Raw genomic sequence first — 20692 nt, forward strand, 5'->3', positions numbered from 1 at the left:
GGGATCGGAATCTTTAGGATCCTCACAATAGGTTCTCCAGCAGAGTTTCCAAGAAAAAAACAAATATACAAAAAATAGTGTGATACTGTATGGAACACCAATGATAAATATCACCCAGTGACTGGCAGACCAACAGTGAAACAGAAAGACCACCACCACAGTACACACTGCTCCTTACCAGAGCCCTAGGGATGGCTAGCGTAAACAGCAAATGAGATGTGTGCAGCAGGATAGGGAATGGACAGATCGATCCTCAAACGAATATTTAGATGTTGTATACACATGTGGAAGAGAACTCACAATAGTGTGACATCATTTAGGGATTTATTATGTAAAAAGGTAATGCACTTACAGCATAGTTGAAATAAAACAGCATAAAACAATTCCGGCCGGTAATGGAACGAATTCCTCTCTCGCGGTGACGTCAGCACGCCTCCTCCCAACGTTTCGTCCAATCAGACTTGTTCACGGGGTATGAGGAGGCGTCCCACGTCACCGCGTTATATACACAACAGCGGGCGGAGCAAATGATGGACACATGTCCCAAATGGCAAGCCGTCCGCCATCTTGGTTAAGGGAAAACTTAAGGGAAACGATAAAAACAGAAAGGAAGTCCCCTGAGCGCTGCGGACACCAATGATTTGACATATCATCAGCATCCGTCGGAACAGAAGCCGCAAGAGCCACAGGAACCTGGGTTAATTAATAAAATATCGTCTGCCAGACTAGGGAAATATCCTCTGTCACAGACAGTCAATTATTTAGAATGGTGTATTTTATATTGCGTGCATAATCTATTAAAAACCATCATACTGGTAATTTCGTAACCACCATGGATGGTGGTATAAATGATGCAGCCAAATCTGTGCCAAAAATTTAGTCATAAAAGGTTACTCAAATATCATATTGGCCACAAAATTAAAAAATATATTAATTATTAAAAACAAAGAAAATAAAAATATGTCTCCATAGATGAGAAATATATTGCAAACATGTACAAAACCGTACAGAAAACACTTTCTCAATGAAAAGCAAACATTGGAGACACATGTCCATCAAGATATACATGGTTCATCATTACAAACAAATACAATGCTCAAATAAAAAATGAATAAAAAAATTGGCAAACCATTACACATGTAAATAAATTGCAGTGATTAAACCATTATTAAAAATATCATAACGGATACCAAAACACCCCGAAAATTGAACAAGGCCTACAGCAGAGGTGCACAAAAATGAAAGCTAGGAGTTGTCTATAAAACAATTGACATCAACCTCGATGTTTAAACCGTGAGGCTCATAGCACTTTAAAGTATGTACCCACAACATCTCGGTCCTTGAGATGCTCCTTACCAGGTCACTACCCCTCCAATGTGCCTGGTATTTGTCTATGCCAACACATATAATGCCCTTAGGGTCCTTGTTGTGACATAGCAAAAAATGTTTTGACACTGAGTGGTCGAAATAACCACTCATGATATTCGTTAAGTGTTCGTTCAGACGAATATGGAGGGGGCGCTTAGTCCTACAGTACCTACGCATTAGGGGTGTAACGGATCGTCACCGATCCGTGATCCGAACGGGCCACCCCGTTCGGATCGGCACACCCCGCGATCCGCGGAGCGCTCCGGAGCCTAGGCCTAGGAAAGTCCCCGGCTTCGGCCTAGCTCCGGAGCGATCTTGCTCCACCCAGTCTGCTTGCCAGAGCCCAGCGTGACACGCCTCCCCGCCTCCCCGGGGAGGCGTGTCACGCTGTGCACTGGGCTCTGGCAAGCCGACATGGAGAGGGAATAGTAGCAGAGAAGCACTAGTGTGAGAGGAGGAGGGGGGGGGAGAGCACATTTCACGGGTGGATTAAAGAGGAAGCAGGTGAGGCTGTTTGGGACTTGTTAAAAGTACAATCTTGATGTTTTTACAGCTATATATATATATATATATATATATATATATATATATCTGTAAAAACATCAAGATTGTACTTTTAACAAGTCCCAAACAGCCTCACCTGCTTCCTCTTTAATCCACCCGTGAAATGTATGTGTGTGTGTGTGTGTGTGTGTGTATATATATATATATATATATATATATATATATTACACACACACACATTTTTTTTTTTTTGCGCTGATCCGAAAATGATCCGATCCGTGACTCCTGATCCGAGGATCGATCCGATCCGTGAGTTTTTTGATCCGTTACACCCCTACTACGTATTGAAGCCCGCAAGGGCATTGCAACAAGTAGATGACTCCTATACTTGAACAAGTGATAAAGGACTCTATAGGGAATCACCGTTTGATTTCTTTCCAGATTTTTCCACCATCTTTGAACAAATCACCTATGTTCTTGTTTACTCACACGAATGACTTATGATTTTTTGATCACAGTTATCACATTTTTTTGTTAAGATTTTTCAGTTTTCAATATTGAGAAAAATATTTTATCATAATGTTTTTCTTTTGATACACACCACCATTATATTTGTTAGCGCAACTCCACCTTTTTTCTATTAGTGCATATTTATAGCACTGATCGCAGTATAAATGTGAATGGTCCCAAAAATGTGTCAAAAGTGTCCGATGTGTCCGCCATAATGTCGCAGTCCCAATAAAAATCACAGATCGCCGCCATTGCTAGTAAAAAAAAAATTATTAAAAAAATAATAATTCTGTCCCCTATTTTGTAGGCGCTATAACTTTTGCGCAAACCAGTCGCTTATTGCGATTTTTTTTTTTTCCCCAAAAATATGTAGAAGAATACATATCGGCCTAGAATGAGAAAAAAAATGTTTTTTAATATATTTTTGGGGATATTATAGCAAAAAGTAAAAAATTGTTTTTTTTTTTCAAAATTGTCGCTCTTTTTTTTTTTGTTTATAGCGCAACAAATAAAAACCGCAGAGGCGATCAATACCACCAAAAGAAAGCTCTATTTGTGGGGAAGAAAAGGACGCCAATTTTGTTTGGGAGCCACGTCGCACGACCGCGCAATTGTCAGTTAAAGCGACGCAGTGCCGAATCGCAAACTGGCCAGGTCCTTTAGCTGCCTAAAGGTCCGGGTCTTAAGTGGTTAATTTAATTTTTTTTAATGCAAGCATGTTAATAGCGTCTTGATATCCCTATATAACACGGTTGGAGTGCGAGAGGAAGAAGCAACATAAGTAGCCAATCTGTTATGTGGTCACAAGAATGATGCCGATAGGAGGAGAGAGCAGAGTGATAGATGGGTTCAGCATTGTGCTGCCTCTCCCTTATACTGGCTGTGGGTCCAGGACAACTTGGGCTCTGAGGAATTGGGTTCAATGATGCTGGCCATCAGGTTGAGGACATCTGGAGGCAGAAAAAAGGAAATCTCTGGGTTGATGGTGAATACTGCAGCAAAAGCTGGTTTTGTTATTATAATTTTAATGGGCTTTTGTTACTTGTATCCTTTTTGTTTTTGTAGGCTTTGGGTAATAGATGTTCTTTGTCTCTGCCAATAGTGACCTTTCCTCTGGATCTGACCAAAACTCGCCTACAAATCCAAGGAGAAGCGGCCCTGAAGCAAGGTGGAGAAGCCGGCCTGGCGGGGCCCTATAGAGGGATGGTGCGCACTGCAGTTGGCATAGTGCAGGAGGAAGGCTTACTGAAACTCTGGCAGGGGGCTACACCTGCCGTCTATCGCCACATAGGTAACCAGCTGGAAAGTCCTCTGATAAGAAGGCGTTATTTATTCTGGGACAGTGTGAGAAGGAGGGTGTCACCAGGAAACAAAATAAGGACGGATCTCATTGGGGACATAGATGCCAAAAAATCCTTTTATCATTTTAACTGAAGCTTCAAGTTTATGGAGCAAATAATGTAATCTACTAGAACGGCCTGGACAGATCCCCTGTTCCGAAAGCAATATAAATATTTGTCTTCTAATCCTTTCACCAACAGACGTTTTTGCCTGAATATTACATAAAACCCCCCAAACGTGTATTTTATGAAATCAAATACCCTAGAGCAGGGGTGGCAAACTTAAATTTATCGGGGGCCGCATCAGCAGTATGGTTACCCTCAAAGGGCCGGGTGTGCTACGTACGCAGTGCATGGGTCAGGATTGCACTAAGTACACAGTGCATGGGTCAGGATTGCGCTAAGTACACAGTGCATGGGTCAGGATTGCACTAAGTACACAGTGCATGGGTCAGGATTGCGCTAAGTACACAGTGCATGGGTCAGGATTGCACCAAGTACACAGTGCATGGGTCAGGATTGCACCAAGTACACAGTGCATGGGTCAGGATTGCACCAAGTACACAGTGCATGGGTCAGAATTGCACCAAGTACACAGTACATGGGTCAGGATTGCACTACATATACAGTGCATGGGTCAGGATTGCGCTAAGTACACAGTGCATGGGTCAGGATTGCACCAAGTACACAGTGCATGGGTCAGGATTGCACCAAGTACACAGTGCATGGGTCAGGATTGCACTAAGTACACAGTGCATGGGTCAGGATTGCACCAAGTACACAGTGCATGGGTCAGGATTGCACCAAGTACACAGTGCATGGGTCAGGATTGCACTAAGTACACAGTGCATGGATCAGGATTGCACTACATATACAGTGCATGGGTCAGGATTGCGCTAAGTACACAGTGCATGGGTCAGGATTGCACTAAGTACACAGTGCATGGGTCAGGATTGCACTATATATACAGTGCATGGGTCAGGATTGCGCTAAGTACACAGTGCATGGGTCAGGATTGCACCAAGTACACAGTGCATGGGTCAGGATTGCACCAAGTACACAGTGCATGGGTCAGGATTGCACCAAGTACACAGTGCATGGGTCAGGATTGCACCAAGTACACAGTGCATGGGTCAGGATTGCGCTAAGTACACAGTGCATGGGTCAGGATTGCACTAAGTACACAGTGCATGGGTCAGGATTGCACTAAGTACACAGTGCATGGGTCAGGATTGCACTACATATACAGTGCATGGGTCAGGATTGCACCAAGTACACAGTGCATGGGTCAGGATTGCACTACATATACAGTGCATAAGTCGGGATTGCGCTACATATACAGTGCATGGGTATGGATTGCGCTAAGTACACAGTACATGGGTCGGATTGCGCTACATATACAGTGCATGGGTCTGGATTGCGCTAGGTACACAGTACATGGGTCAGGATTGTGCTAAGTACACAGTACATGGGTCAGGATTGCGCTACGTATACAGTGCAGGGGTCAGGATTGCGCCTAAAAATTCCTCACATCTGTACTCTCTCCTACCTGGCCCAGATCTGGTACCTACCTGTATAGGCGGCTCCCTCCCTTTGTATTGGGCTATAGTACTTTTTTTTTGTTGGGCTATAGTGGTACCATCCCTCTGTGGGCGGATCTCCTGTGTTTAGTATCAGTACTTTGTTTTGTTTTTTTCACCATAACTGTAAAATAGCAGCACACACTTTATTAAGACAAGCCACAGGACACAGCCCGCTGGGTGGGGGAAAAAAATGCCTAAAAAGCTGCCAACAATCTCTGCTACTATGCACAGTCAGTGGCATGCTAAAAAAGCCGGCATCGCTGGCTGGAGAGGCTGGGGAGGCGGGGTGGAGACGGTGCGGTGGTGGAGGCGGAGACATGGCAGAGGCGGAGACCAGAGCGGCATTGTAAGCCGACATGGGTGGAGACAGAGCGGAGGCAGCGGTGAAGGCGGAGACAGGGCGGAGGCCAGAGTGGCAGCCTAAGCCGAGACGGGTGGAGACAGAGCGGTACAGTAAGGGGAAGATGTTTATGCCTGTCCTTAGACTGACTGGCCGCGCATGCGCTAATTTGCCGCGCCGCTCGCGGGACTGGGCTGCCAAAATGAGGAGGCTGCTGTGCGGGCCACATTACAAGGTCCGGCGGGCCTTGTGTTTGCCAGCCCTGCCCTAGAGAATAAAATAGTGGTTGTTCTAATTATATAACGTCACACAATACTAGTGCAATGGTTTAGAAATGCAAAATGTCCATTAGACTAAAGTTAATTTTAGGGCACACAAACAATAAATTACCCAATTTGATGGTAAAATATAAAAAATTAGGTTGCGCCAAGTAAATGGATAATTAAACCTTAAAATTGCATGTGCCTGTGAAATGGGGACCAACTTCAGTACCCTATATTTTCCATAGGCAAGGCTTTAAAAGCCCCTACAGGCCATTAGGTAGAGTTAACCATGAATAATGGTCACTAATTGGTGCTCTCATTGTGGAATAATAATATATATATATATATATATATATATAATTTTTTTTTTTTTATATTGTTTGTGTGTATATACTGTAATCAACATTTTCAAAAACATGCAAGGCCATCCACAACTTTGCCCCCAGCTACATTACCAACCTCATCTGCAGATATCACCCAAATCGTCCCCTCCGCTCCTCCGTCTCTCTAGCTCCCTTGTTACTTCCTCCCATGCTCGCCTCCAGGACTTCTCCAGAGCCTCTCCCATCCTCCAGTCAGCCTCTACGCTGCCTGCCTTTAGGCGATCCTTGAAAGCTCACTTAATCAGGGAAGCTTACTGTTGGCGCTATATAAATCCTATATAATAAGAATAATTTTTAAACCTAGGAGCCACCAACACGTGCATTTACATTCGAACGTTCGTGTATGTGGGGGTGGAGGGAGCTAAATTTTTTGGGGAGGGGATTTTTGGTGCTTGGGTGTAACTTTCTTTTATTTTTTTATTTTTTTTCATCACATAGGGGTCAAAAATTACCCATGTGGTGCCTTTTTTTTCTGGTGACAGGTTCTTTTTAATGAGACATCAGGGATCTAAAAGACCCCCGATGTCCCACCTGTCCTCCAGTAAACCTAATAGAGTGCATATCCCACTCCATTAGCTTAATCTCTATCCATACCTGTTGGGGACCGTTCACTTCTGGGTCATAAGCAGGAAGGGGAGATCAGAAAACAGACATTCACTGATTTCCCTCTCCCTCTACCCAGCCGCACTTGCTATGCCAGTCCATGGTCCACGGGCCACCAATGGGCATATAGAGTCCAAAAAATATAGCGGGGGGGGGGACGGGACAAATGCATACAAGGATGTGTGGAAGAGATCTGCCAGCTGTGCTCCCTTCCATCTGACAGCCTACAGTCGGTTTGTCAGATTTACTTACCTGCAGGCACCAGGAGTGTGTGTAAAAACCCCACAAAGCCTCTACGGTACTACATTTGGCGGTGGCAGTAAAAGTGGTAAAGGACATGGGTGACCCTCTAATGGGCATTCATTTTCTGCTCCTGGCTACTCCCTGTTTTTTGTTGATTTTTTTAATTTTCTGGATGGTTGTGGGTCACATTCCTTATTTCTGTCTTGTACAGTATACTCCGGAGTCCGCATGGTGGCCTATGAGCAAATTCGAGACTCCCCATCTGGGAAAGGAGACAGCGACATTTTTCCTCTCTGGTAGGTTATCCTCAAACTCTATTTTTTTATTATATTACCATTCTATTCCTATAGAGTGATTAGGTGTTGTGTATGGACAAGGCTGGAGCTCACAATGGGCACTACTGGCTTCCACCTGTTGGCAACACTATGGGCCAGATTCAGAGACAGCGGCGTATTTTTGTGCGGGCGTAGCGCATCTCATATGCGCTATGCCGACGTAACTCTGAGAGGCAAGAGCAGTATTCACAAAGCACTTGCTCCCTAAGTTACGTCGGCGTAGCGTAAATGGGCCGGCGTATGCCCACCTAATTCAAATTAGGAAGGTAGTGGGCGTGTTGTATTAAAATTAGCCGTGACCCCATGTAAATGAATTCCCGAAACGAACGCTGCATGCGCGCGCATGCTCAGAATCACGTCGCATATACTCCCTAAGACAGTGATGGCGAACGCGTGGCACGCGTGCCGCTCCCGGCACGGCAAGCTGTTTTGGTGGGCACGCGGTGACAATGCAGAAATGTCAAAGAAAAAAAAATTAAATCGTCAACCGCAACTAGAAACTACATTTCCCACACTACCCTGTGCTAGCGGTGACGTGTCCGAGTGGGCGTAACTTAGAATGAGCGCCCGGAGGTCACGTGTTAGCTTGCTACCCAATGAAAGCTCTCAGATCATCCACTGCCTGACGTGCTGCTGGGCGTGACTGGGAGCATGAGGAGAAGACGCACGGCGGGAAAGAGCTGCAAGACTCGTGAAGCCATCTTCTTCATTGCGCAGTTTGATTCAGCTGCAGACAAAGGTAAGAATACTTATTACTCGAATACTATTTAGACATGGGATACCTGGGTCGTTTTATGGGTTGCCCTGCTAACATCACCCAATCTAAAATGTAAAATTTTGCTGAACAATTACTTTAGCTAATCTCGCTGGTGGGTGTTCTGACAGTTGCTGACTGACTTGGGAAACTTTGTTCTGCAAACATATTACCCCCCTCATTGCTGTTATTGGGTCTAGTTGTCCTTTGCAAACATATTACCCCCCTCATTGCAAATGACACCTATGCCCAATAACAGCAATGAGGGAGGTAATATGTTTGCAAATGACACCTAGGCCCAAAAACAGCAATGAGGGAGGTAATATGTTTGCTGTTATTGGGCATAGGTGTCATTTGCAAACATATTACCTCCCTCATTGCTGTTATTGGGCATAGGTGTCATTTGCAATGAGGGGGGTAATATGTTTGCAAATGACACCCAGGCCCAATAACAGCAATGAGGGGGGTAATATGTTTGCAAAGGACACCTAGGCCCAATAAAAGCAATGAGGGGGGTAATATGTTTGCAAATGACACCCAGGCCCAATAACAGCAATGAGGGGGGTAATATGTTTGCAAAGGACACCTAGGCCCAATAAAAGCAATGAGGGGGGTAATATGTTTGCAAATGACACCCAGGCCCAATAACAGCAATGAGGGGGGTAATATGTTTGCAAAGGACACCTAGGCCCAATAAAAGCAATGAGGGGGGTAATATGTTTGCAAATGACACCCAGGCCCAATAAAAGCAATGAGGGGGGTAATATGTTTGCTGTTATTGGGCCTAGGTGTCATTTGCAAACATATTACCCCCCTCATTGCTGTTATTGGGCCTGTGTCCTGGCCTATGGACAACAATGACACACTTTTTTTTTTTTTCATTTTAGCCCTTTGGATTCTTCTTTGCAATTCTTGTAGAATCTACAGCAGCTTCCAGACCCAGCAGAGCGGTGTCAGCAGCGGCACAGCGCGACTTCTTGTTTCACAGGACATTGGACGATTTGAGCTTATATCTGTCTACATTAAAAAAAGTAAGTTGCTAAGGGTCACATCTGGCCCCCGGGCTACGGTAGTTTCCTGTGTCCCTATGGACAACAATGAAAACATATTTTTTTTTTCATTACAGCCCTCTCTCCGGGATTCTACTTTGCAAATCTTGTAGAATGTACAGCAGCTTTCAGACCCAGCAGAGCGGTGTCAGCAGCGGCACAGCACGCCTTGTTGTTTCACAGGACATTGGACGATTTGAGCTTATATCTGTCTACATTACAGAAACGTAAGTTGCTAAGGGTCACATCTGGCCCCCGGGCTATGGTAGTTTCCTGTGTCCCTATGGACAACAATGAAAACATATTTTTTTTTTCATTACAGCCCTCTCTTTGGGATTCTTCTTTGCAATTCAGAATCTACAGCAGCTTCCAGACCCAGCATAGCGGTGTCAGCAGCGGCACAGCGCGACTTCTTGTTTCACAGGATATTGGACGATGTATATCTGTCTACAAAACCGTGAGTTGTTCTACCTTTTTTGTGAAATGTTGCAATAATATTTTTGGTATAGGTAGGTAGGGATAGATTTGTATTGGGTGCTTCATCCATCCTTATTTTATACATTTTGTGTTTTTTGTAGACATGAACAACCAAAAATGAGTACATCAAAAAAAGCAAAATTAAAAACAGATAGTGGAAGATCATTCCAAGAGACCTGGACACAGTCATTTGGAGTGATTGAACGCAATGGGAAAGCGTTATGTGTTCTGTGTAGTGAAAGTGTGGTATCTCGCACATCTAGTGTCAAACGTCATTTTGATACCAACCACAAAAGTGTTGCCGAACTTGGTGTAGCTGAAAGAAAAGAGTTTCTTGATGGGAAATTGAAGAGATATCACTGCCAGTATCGTAGTTTTTGCAACTATCTTTCTAAAACAAATTATCTGGCAAATGCCAGCTTTGAAATTTCACTGTGCATAGCAAAACATGGAAAGCCCCTCTCTGATGGCGATTTTATCAAAACGGCCATGTTGGCTGTGAGTAATTCCCTTTTTCATGAATTTCCAAACAAGGACAAAATTAAGCAACGAATCTCTGAAATGCCACTTAGCAGAAATACTGTTAAAGATAGAGTCCTGCGTATGGCAAGTGATGTTAGTCAGCAGCTCACCACTGACTTACAAAAGGCAGCCTGTTACTCCATGTGCTTGGATGAAAGCACAGACATAAATAATCATGCAAGGCTAGCAGTAATTTTGCGTTATGCTGTTGGTGACACCATGAGAGAGGAGCTCATGAAACTGTTGTCTTTGCCTGGAAGAACACAAGGGATAGATATCTACAATGCTGTGATGGAGGCTTTTGTCTCACAAGACATAAGGCCAGAAAAAGTGGTTTCAGTTACTAGTGACGGGGCACCTTCCATGGTGGGGGTAACATCTGGTTTCATACAGTTTTTTGTCAAAGAAGCAAAGCACCCAGTCATTCAATTTCATTGTATTATACATCAAGAAGCTCTTTGTGCCAAGGAAAGCAGCAAAATATTAGACGATATCCTCAAGGATGTCACAAAAATGGTGAATTACATCATGGCTCGTGCTCTTAATTTTCGACAGTTTCAAGCACTTCTTGATGAGGTACAGGCACAGTATAATACTTTACTTATGTACAATAATGTACGATGGCTAAGCAGAGGACGGGTCTTGGAGAGATTTGTAGCCTGTTTGGATGAAATTGCAAAGAAGAATCCAAAGGGCTAAAATGAAAAAAACAAAAATGTGTCATTGCATCTTTACCAATGCCCAGCCAAGGCATCTTTACCAATGCCCAGACAAGGCATCTTTACCAATGCCCAGCCAAGGCATCTTTAAAAATGCCCAGCAATGGCATCTTTAATAATGCCCAGGCAAGGCATCTTTACCAATGCCCAGCCAAGGCATCTTTAAAAATGCCCAGCAATGGCATCTTTAATAATGCCCAGGCAAGGCATCTTTACCAATGCCCAGCCAAGGCATCTTTAAAAATGCCCAGCAATGGCATCTTTAATAATGCCCAGGCAAGGCATCTTTACCAATGCCCAGCCAAGGCATCTTTACCAATGCCCAGACAAGGCATCTTTACCAATGCCCAGCCAAGGCATCTTTAAAAATGCCCAGCAATGGCATCTTTAATAATGCCCAGGCAAGGCATCTTTACCAATGCCCAGCCAAGGCATCTTTAAAAATGCCCAGCAATGGCATCTTTAATAATGCCCAGGCAAGGCATCTTTACCAATGCCCAGCCAAGGCATCTTTAAAAATGCCCAGCAATGGCATCTTTAATAATGCCCAGGCAAGGCATCTTTACCAATGCCCAGCCAAGGCATCTTTAAAAATGCCCAGCCAAGGTATCTTTAAAAATGCCCACTGCTCTGCTGGGTCTGGAAGCTGCTGTAGATTCTAATCTACAAGAATTGCAAAGAAGAATCCAAAGGGCTAAAATGAAAAAAACAAAAATGTGTCATTGCATCTTTACCAATGCCCAGCCAAGGCATCTTTACCAATGCCCAGACAAGGCATCTTTACCAATGCCCAGCCAAGGCATCTTTAAAAATGCCCAGCAATGGCATCTTTAATAATGCCCAGGCAAGGCATCTTTACCAATGCCCAGCCAAGGCATCTTTAAAAATGCCCAGCAATGGCATCTTTAATAATGCCCAGGCAAGGCATCTTTACCAATGCCCAGCCAAGGCATCTTTACCAATGCCCAGACAAGGCATCTTTACCAATGCCCAGCCAAGGCATCTTTAAAAATGCCCAGCAATGGCATCTTTAATAATGCCCAGGCAAGGCATCTTTACCAATGCCCAGCCAAGGCATCTTTAAAAATGCCCAGCAATGGCATCTTTAATAATGCCCAGGCAAGGCATCTTTACCAATGCCCAGCCAAGGCATCTTTAAAAATGCCCAGCAATGGCATCTTTAATAATGCCCAGGCAAGGCATCTTTACCAATGCCCAGCCAAGGCATCTTTAAAAATGCCCAGTCATGGCATCTTTAATAATGCCCAGGCAAGGCATCTTTACCAATGCCCAGCTAAGGCATCTTTACCAATGCCCAGCCAAGGCATCTTTAATAATGCCCAGCAATAGATCATTAGACTCATCCTCTGCTTATGTTCAATAATGTCTTTTAGCTATGCAAAGTATACTGTGCCTGTACCCATCACAGCATTGTAGATCTCTATCCCTTGTGTAAGCAAATGCATCTTTACCAATGCCCAGCCAAGGCATCTAATGCCCAGCCAAGGCATCTTTACCAATCTTTACCAATGCCCAGACAAGGCATCTTTAAAAATGCCCAGCAATGGCATCTTTAAAGATGCCTTACCAAGGCATCTTTAATAATGCCCAGCAAAGCCATCTTTGGAAATGCCCAGCAAAGCCATCTTTGGAAATGCCCAGCAAAGCCATCTTTGGAAATGCCCAGCAAAGCCATCATTGGAAATGCCCAGCAAAGCCATCTTTGGAAATGCCCAGCAAAGCCATCTTTGGAAATGCCCAGCAAAGCCATCTTTGGAAATGCCCAGCAAAGCCATCTTTGGAAATGCCCAGCAAAGCCATCTTTGGAAATGCCCAGCAAAGCCATCTTTGGAAATGCCCAGCAAAGTCATCTTTGAAAATGCCCAGCAAAGTCATCTTTGAAAATGCCCAGCAAAGTCATCTTTGAAAATGGCCAGCAAAGTCATCTTTGAAAATGCCCAGCAAAGTCATCTTTGAAAATGCCCAGCAAAGCCATCTTTGGAAATGCCCAGCAAAGCCATCTTTGAAAATGCCTAGCAAAGGCATCCTTACCAGCGATCAGCAAAGGCATCTTTACCAGCGATCTGCAAATGTATCCTTATCCAAAAATACATGCACAAGTACAGTTGTTGAGAATCTTTTTCAATAAAAAAAAAATGTTTAATAGAAAGCTCTGTTATTGTGTTTTTCTTTTAAAACAAAAGCTGTTAATTAGTTTGGACAAGTGTACGAGTTGATTTTTCTAAACGAAAACCTTGGTATTCATGTTTAATTGCAGTGTTGGCACTTCAAAAAAAAATTAGGTTTTGTGTTGGAGTTTGGGCACTCGGGCTCAAAAAGGTTCGCCATCACTGCCCTAAGATATGTCGGCTCAATGCTTTCGACGTGAACGTAACCTACGCCCAGCCCCATTCACGTACGACTTATGCAAACGACGTAAAATCCGACGGCTGTTCCGACATCCATACCCTAACATGACTTACCCCTGCTTTATGAGGGATAACTATATGCCGGGCGTACTCCTTACATAAACGGTGTAGCTTACTGCGACGGGCACAAGTACGTTAGTGAATCGACGTATCTAGGTCATTTACATATTCAATGCGTAAATCAATGGAAGAGCCCCTAGCGGCCAGCGTAAATATGCACCCAAGTTACGACGGCGTAGGAGACTTGTGTCGGTCGGATAGAGCCAGAATTCAGGCGTATCTGGTTTTAAGAATACGGCGCATAGATACGACGGCGCATCCTAGAACTTACGCGGCATATCAACAGATACGTCGGCGTAAGTTCTCTCTGAATCTGGCCCTATGTTTTTAGGTGGCCACTAATCACATCCCTATAGACAGATAACTGGTTCCTCACGCCTAGGGGCATTGCAAAGCTGCTTAATGCTGAACTTCAGGCAGTTATAAAAGATGCATAATAAAGCAGCTCTGTATTTCTTAATGCATCATTTTAAGTACCTGAATTTGACCTAGTATCGGCCTCTTGCAGTCCAAGTACAGCTGGACTGGAGTGTGAGAGGAAGAAGCAGTGCAAGGAGCCAGTCAGTTCATATGCTGACAGGAGCAGAGAGATGAGCTCATCATTGTACTGCTTCTCCTTTCACTGTCCAGTCACAAGTTGGGGTGGGTCCAGGATGCCCTAAGCTCAGTGTTTTTTTTTTTTTTTTTAGTGATTTTTGCAGAAATGCACTGCAGTCCATTTAACATGCTTTCTATTTGGCCAAGTTCACATCTAGGCTTTATTTAAGACCCTGCATTTTTTGAAAGGATCAGGGAATTTTTAAAACTCAAAACTTTGCATTTTTGGTTTAATAGACAGAGAATCTGCAGAAAAGCAACAACAAATTGACTAGAAAAAAAACATAAAAACGTGGCAACAACGTACCGCAAAAAGCACTGCAGAAACACATCAAAAGCAAACTGCATAGGTGTGAAAGCATCATTCAACCCACTTCCAATTTTTTTAAAGGACTCCTAGGATTTTAAAAGGAAAGTATGGGGTTTGGGTTTTTTGCAGATTTATACCTGCCTAGGTTGATGCAGCATCGGTCCCCCGCCAGCTCTAACACTGCAGATCGATCCGTTCTAACAGCCCCCTGAGCAGAGAGCTGCTGACTGTCAGTCAGTGGAGAGGGTGGGAGCGGCCGGCTTAGCCTCTCAGTGTCTCACTGACAGGCTGATCCGGGTTCCAGTCCAGGCATGTGGGCGAATCCAGACTCCAGTGTCGCGATCTTGCCCGAGCCTGGACCGGCTCTGTGACATCAGCAGACAGCGGACTGTTGAAAACAGGTCACAGGAGTGCAGAACAGCTTTGGCTGTACTTCTCCTTTAATTATGTACATTGTTTTAATTTAAAACAAAAAGAAAAACTCCTCAGTTTTCATCATATGCTATCAAAGGCACAAACATGTACATTTCTATTTTCAATTATCTTTTTAATACTGTTATTTTAAGACAATTACAGACAGATTTTAAAGACAGATGCACACTGCCACCTTCAGACACCAATGGCATCTGAAGTCTGAAGGTTATTATGAACTTTCAACTTGCAAGCCGCATAGTTGTCTTAGGCCGCGTACACACGGTCGTTCCAAACCGATGAGAATGGTCCGATGGGCCATTTCCATCGGTTCACCGCTGAAGTGGCCTGATGGTCTGATGTGCGTACACACCATCGTTCCAAAAACCGATCGGGTCAGAACGCGGTGACGTTAAACACACAACGTGCTGAATAAAACGAAGTTCAATGCTTCTGACTTGATTCTGAGCATGTGCGGGTTTTAAACCGGTGCTTTCTGTACTAACCATCTGTTTGGACCGATCGGGCAGCAGGCCATCGGTTCGATTTTGAAGCATGTTTTAAAATTTTGGAACGAAGGACAACAGACCGATGGGCTATACACACGGTCAGTTTGGACCGATGAAACTGAACCTCGGTCCATTCTCATCGTTTTTGTCCGACCGTGTGTACGCGGCCTTAGATTGTAAGCTCCTTGAGGGTAGGGACCGATGTGAATGTATATGTAAAGCGCTGCGTAAATTGACAGCGCTATATAAGTACCTAAATAATAAATAGTCTGGTTGAAAAAGCAGACACAAGTCCATCCAGTTCAACCAATAATCCAATAAACCAAGTGATCATTATTGCAAAGCTAACAGTGAAAGCCATCTTTGAGTGCAAGAAAAGTAGCTCTGATAGGGAAGCCTGGTATCCATGTATCCTCCGCAAGGGACCCTTCCTGTAACTTCAACCCTAAAGACCTGTACACACGATACGAAAATTGGAAGAAAAATGTATTCTGGTTTTTCATCCGACAAAAGCTGCATGCACAGAAACCCGCGCTGCGTCAGAGGGGGGCGGAGTCACCCGTACATGTCACTGGGTAACCCTGCGGCGTTTCCCCGTTGTGTCAGAGGAGGGCGGGGGTCAGCCATTTAAGAGCTGTCATGGCGGGAGAGCGTTATTCGGCGTGTGCCTCCCATGGAGGCAGAATCGTGTTTTTTTTTGTTTTTTTTTACTTTTTTAGTATCCTACGCTCGAGAATGGATTACATCGCTGGAATTTTTTTTTTTTTTTAATAAAGGACTTTTTAAAAACCACAGCTGTCTCCTGTGGTTTTTAACACACTTTTTTGTGAAATGGTAGGGGTACCTGTTACCAATTCACATGGGGGGGGGGCGGGATCTGGGGGTCCCCTTTGTTAAAGGGGGCTTCCAGATTCCGATAAGCCCCTCGCCCGCAGACCTCCACAACCACTGGGAAAAGGTTGTGGGGATGAGGTTCTGCTTTGAGGATTTTGAGGGGGACCCCTATGTCATAAAAAAAAAAAATAACAATTGTATTGGCGCAGGGTTCCCCTTAATATCCATACCATACCTGAAGGGCCTGGTATGGAATTTGGGGGGACCCCCACACATTTATTTATTTATTTTTAATTTTGGTGCCGTTTTTTTTCAATGACTTTTATCTGTATTGCCGGGACCCGACAATTCATTATAGCCGCGAGTAGTTTTTAATTACTTTTTTTCCTTTTTAGAAATGTCATTTTGTGCAAGGACTGTTCTAAACACGGGAAAAATACTTTATACGTGCGACGTGGCTCCCAAACAAAATTGGCGTCCTTTTTTTCCCACAAATAGAGCTTTCTTTTGGGGGTATTTGATCACCTCTGCGGTTTTTATTTTTTGCGCTATAAACAAAAATAGAGCGACAATTTTGAAAAAAAATATTTTTTTTTTTACTTTTTGCTATAATACCCCCCAAAAATATATTAAAAAAAACTTATTTTTTTCCTCAGTTTAGGCCGATACGTATTCTTCTACCTATTTTTGGTAAAAAAAAATCGCAATAAGCGTTTATCGATTGGTTTGGGCAAAATTTATATCGTTTACAAAATAGGGCATCGTTTTATTGCATTTTTATTAATATATATATATTTTTTTACTACTAATAGCGGTAATCAGCGATTTTTTTTTTTTTTTTTTTTTTTTTTTTTTTTTTTTTTTTTTTTTTTCGTGACTGCGACATTATGGCGGACACATCGGACAATTTTGACACATTTTTGGGACAAAAAGTGCTATAAAAATGCATTGATTACTGTGAAAATTACAATTGCAGCTTAGGAGTTAACCACTGGGGGGCGCTGTAGGGGTTAAGTGTGACCTCATATGTGTTTCTAACTGTATAGGGGCGGGGCTGGACGTGTGACGTCACCGATCGTCTTTCCCTATATCAGGGAACAGACGATCACTGACACTGCCACAACGAAGAACAGGGAAGGTGTGTTTACACACACCTCTCCCCGTTCTTCAGCTCCGGTGACCGATCGCGGGACTCCAGCAGCGATCAGGTCCACGGGCGCGGTCACGGAGCTTCGGACTGGGTCGCTCGCGACCCCACGACTGTGCTTAAAGAGACACGTACAGTTGCGTGAAGGTTACATGGAGAGTAAAGCCTCATGATCAGATTTCCAGACAACTGTTTGTCCGTTATTTTGTTTGTGCCCAGCCGTGCCATTCTGCCGACGTATATTGGCGTGAAGGGGTCCTTAAGTGGTTAAATAACTGCTCCCGAAAATACAGGCGTTTTTAACCTTTTTTTTATTTTATTTTTTTTGCGTTGATACATGTCCTCTGGGGCAGGACCCGGGTCCCCAAACACTTTTTATGACAATACCATGCATATAAGCCTTTAAAATTAGCACTTTTGATTTTTCATGTTAGTGTCCCATAGAGTTTAACGGGTTTCCGCGGTTTAACATTTTCCCCGAACTCAGCATATTGTTCGGTGTTCACCAGAACACCCAAACAACCAAAGTTCGGCCCGAACTTATCCTCGGGCCGAACCGTTCACCCATCCCTAATGATGAGTAACCGCTTTGACTAGCATGCAACAAATAACTGACAAACAGTTGTCTGGAAATCTGATCGTGTGTATGAGACTTTACTCTCCATGTAACCTTTTGTCCTCACAATAACCCTTTCCTATAACCCTCAAAGTGCCCTCCCCACCCCACCTAACCCTCGCACTAACCCTCCCTGTGACCTCAACTTTCACAGTAACCATACATTTAACCCTAACCTGCACACCAATCCTTCCTGTAATCCCCAACAATAAGTCTCTAATGTGAACTAATCCCCTTGTTTGCATACCAACCTCTTCTCCATAACTGGGCTTGGATCTGGTCACTGGGATCTATTGTTTCTCCATATGAAGGAATAACCTTCAGGAAACAGTTCTCTTGGTTTATTTACTGCTACACATCATTCTGAGCTCCCAAAGACTGGATTAGGACTGAAGGTAGTGCCTTACATATACATTCTCCAGATATTTAAAGTGGAGTTCCACCCATAAATATAACATTACATCAGTAGTTTTAAAAAAATGTCATTAGTCCTTTAAGAAAAAAAATTTTTTTTTTAGATGCCTTCAAAGTGTTGTTGCTAGGCAGAATAGTTAATCTTCCCTCTTCCTGCACCTAGGTGCTTAAGCTTCACCGCACAGACGCCTGGGAATGAAGTGGGTGTAACTTTCCAGGAGTCTGTGCACTCCCCAGTCTCGAAGAATCATGTGACTTGGACAGTACAGGTGCTGAAACCTGATCTGAAAACTATTACATTGCTTGTGCAGCACTGAGCATGTGCGAGATCTGCAAGGCTGAAATCCAGGAAGTCATACAGTCTGGCTTCATGATGCCCACACTTAAGATGGCCCCAGTCAATTTCTATTTTATAAAGTGTCTAAATGCTGTAACAACCTAACAAAACGGACCTTAGTTTACAGACTAACTTTACTAGAATACATTAAGCTTGTGTATTACAGGGGTATTTATATTTAAAAAGTGAAATTGTGGCTGGAACTCCGCTTTAAGCAAGTTTTATGCAGCAGAGACCTTTAAATATACTGGCCTGGATTCAGATATTTTTTCGTATCTATGGGCGGGCGTAACGTATCAAAGATACATTACGCAGCCGTAACATAGGGCGCAAGTTCCGTATTCAGAAAGAACTTCCACCCTAAGTTACGGGGGCGTAGTGTAAATGTGTCGGCGTAAGCCCGCCTAATTCAAATGTGGATGATGTGGGCGTGTTATATTTAAATTACTTGTGACCCCACGTATTTCACGTTTTTTTTTATGAATGGCGCATGCGCCGTCCGTGAACGTTTCCAAGTGCGCATGCTCCAAATTACGCCGCAAACTGTCAGTTCTTTCGACGTGAACGTAACTTACATACAGCCCTATTTGCGAACGACTTACGCAAACGACGTAAAATACGACGCTGTTCGGTCGTTTCCGACGTCCATACTTAACATGACTTACCCCTGCTTTATGAGGGGTAACTTTACGCCGGAAAAAGCCTTTACGTAAACGACGTAAAAAAATGCGCCGGGCGGACGAACGTTTCTGAATCGGCGTATCTACCTAATTTGCATATTCCTTGTGGAAATCTACGGAAGCGCCACCTAGCGGCCAGCGTAAATATGCAGCCTAAGATACGACGGTGTAAGAGACTTACGCCGGTCGGATCTTAGGGAAATCTATGCGTAACCGATTCTACGAATCGGTCGCATAGATACGACCCGGCACACTCAGAGTTACAACGGCGTATCCGGAGATACGCTGTCGTAACTCGTATCTGAATCCGAGCCACTGTCCATTACAAACCGGTGTGAACAATTTCTCTGCTAGGAGAACTTGGTATACACACACGCACGCACACACACACACACACACACACACACAATCTAAAAGTATCAACTAATAGGCCGGATACTAGTAGCTTCTCTTGCAACTTTTTTCATTTTGTTCTGGATGCCAATATCAGTCCAGCAAAACTGCGGAGTCGGTTCGATTTAGTTTCATACACAGCAGAAGTTAAACCTATTTGGCACAACCTCAACATTTCCCCTGTCTGGAGTCTGGCAGCTGTGGCTTGGCTCAAGATACACAAAACTCAGCCTGGGTCAAGGATTGGACCCAGCTATGCAAATTTAATAAAAAAATAAAAAAAAAACTATTTTAAAGAGCATCTAGGTAAGCCAGTGAGCTTCTATTGCTATCCAAGAATTGTGAGGTCCAAGGACAATACCTGATCCTGGCTGGAAAGTGCAGAGAAATTACTCACCTGATTGCATGCGCCATTTCCAGGATGGCTGGGTACGCAAGTCAATGCTTGTTGGCTAATGGAAACATTGCAAAATCAGCAACAGAGGAACTCCTCGTTCATCCAACCAGTGAGGGAGCACTGTGTGGAAATGGGCGAGCTTTACCCTGCTTTATATAGCAATCCTCTAGCTCAGGGATATGCAATTAGCGGACCTCCAGATGTTGCAAAACTACAATTCCCATCATGCCTCTGCCTCTGGGTGTCATGCTTGTGGCTGTCAGAGTCTTGCTATGCCCCATGGGACTTGTAGTACTGCAACAGCTGGAGGTCCGCTAATTGCATATCCCTGCTCTAGCTGGTGAAAACTAATGTGCCATGACCTTAAGGCCTCGTACAGACGAGGGGACATGTCCGCTCGGAGATTTCGGTCTGATGGCTGTACACACCATCAAACCGAAATCCCCGCAAACAGACAGCGTGGTGACGTGGCGGTGACGTTGATGCCGCCACGTCACCAAACCAGGAAGTAAAATACTTCCACGCATGCGTCGAATCCATTCGACGCATGCAGGAGATTTCTGTC

At 44.0% G+C, this 20692-nt stretch overlaps 1 protein-coding gene across 5 annotated transcripts in view; it reads left to right on the top strand.

Annotated features, from left to right (window-relative positions):
* The window catches only part of SLC25A27 (solute carrier family 25 member 27), a 47860-nt gene that overhangs the window by 2115 nt on the left and 25053 nt on the right, over window positions 1-20692 (top strand). For all 5 annotated transcript variants that reach the window (XM_040348448.1, XM_040348447.1, XM_040348444.1 and 2 more), the window contains exons 2-3: window positions 3485-3673; window positions 7349-7433. In XM_040348448.1, coding sequence (XP_040204382.1) covers window positions 3485-3673; window positions 7349-7433 — 274 coding nt within the window. The remainder of the gene's footprint in view (window positions 1-3484; window positions 3674-7348; window positions 7434-20692) is intronic.

The sequence above is a fragment of the Rana temporaria genome, chromosome 4, assembly GCF_905171775.1.
Source record: "Rana temporaria chromosome 4, aRanTem1.1, whole genome shotgun sequence".
Taxonomy (NCBI): Eukaryota; Metazoa; Chordata; class Amphibia; order Anura; family Ranidae; genus Rana; species Rana temporaria.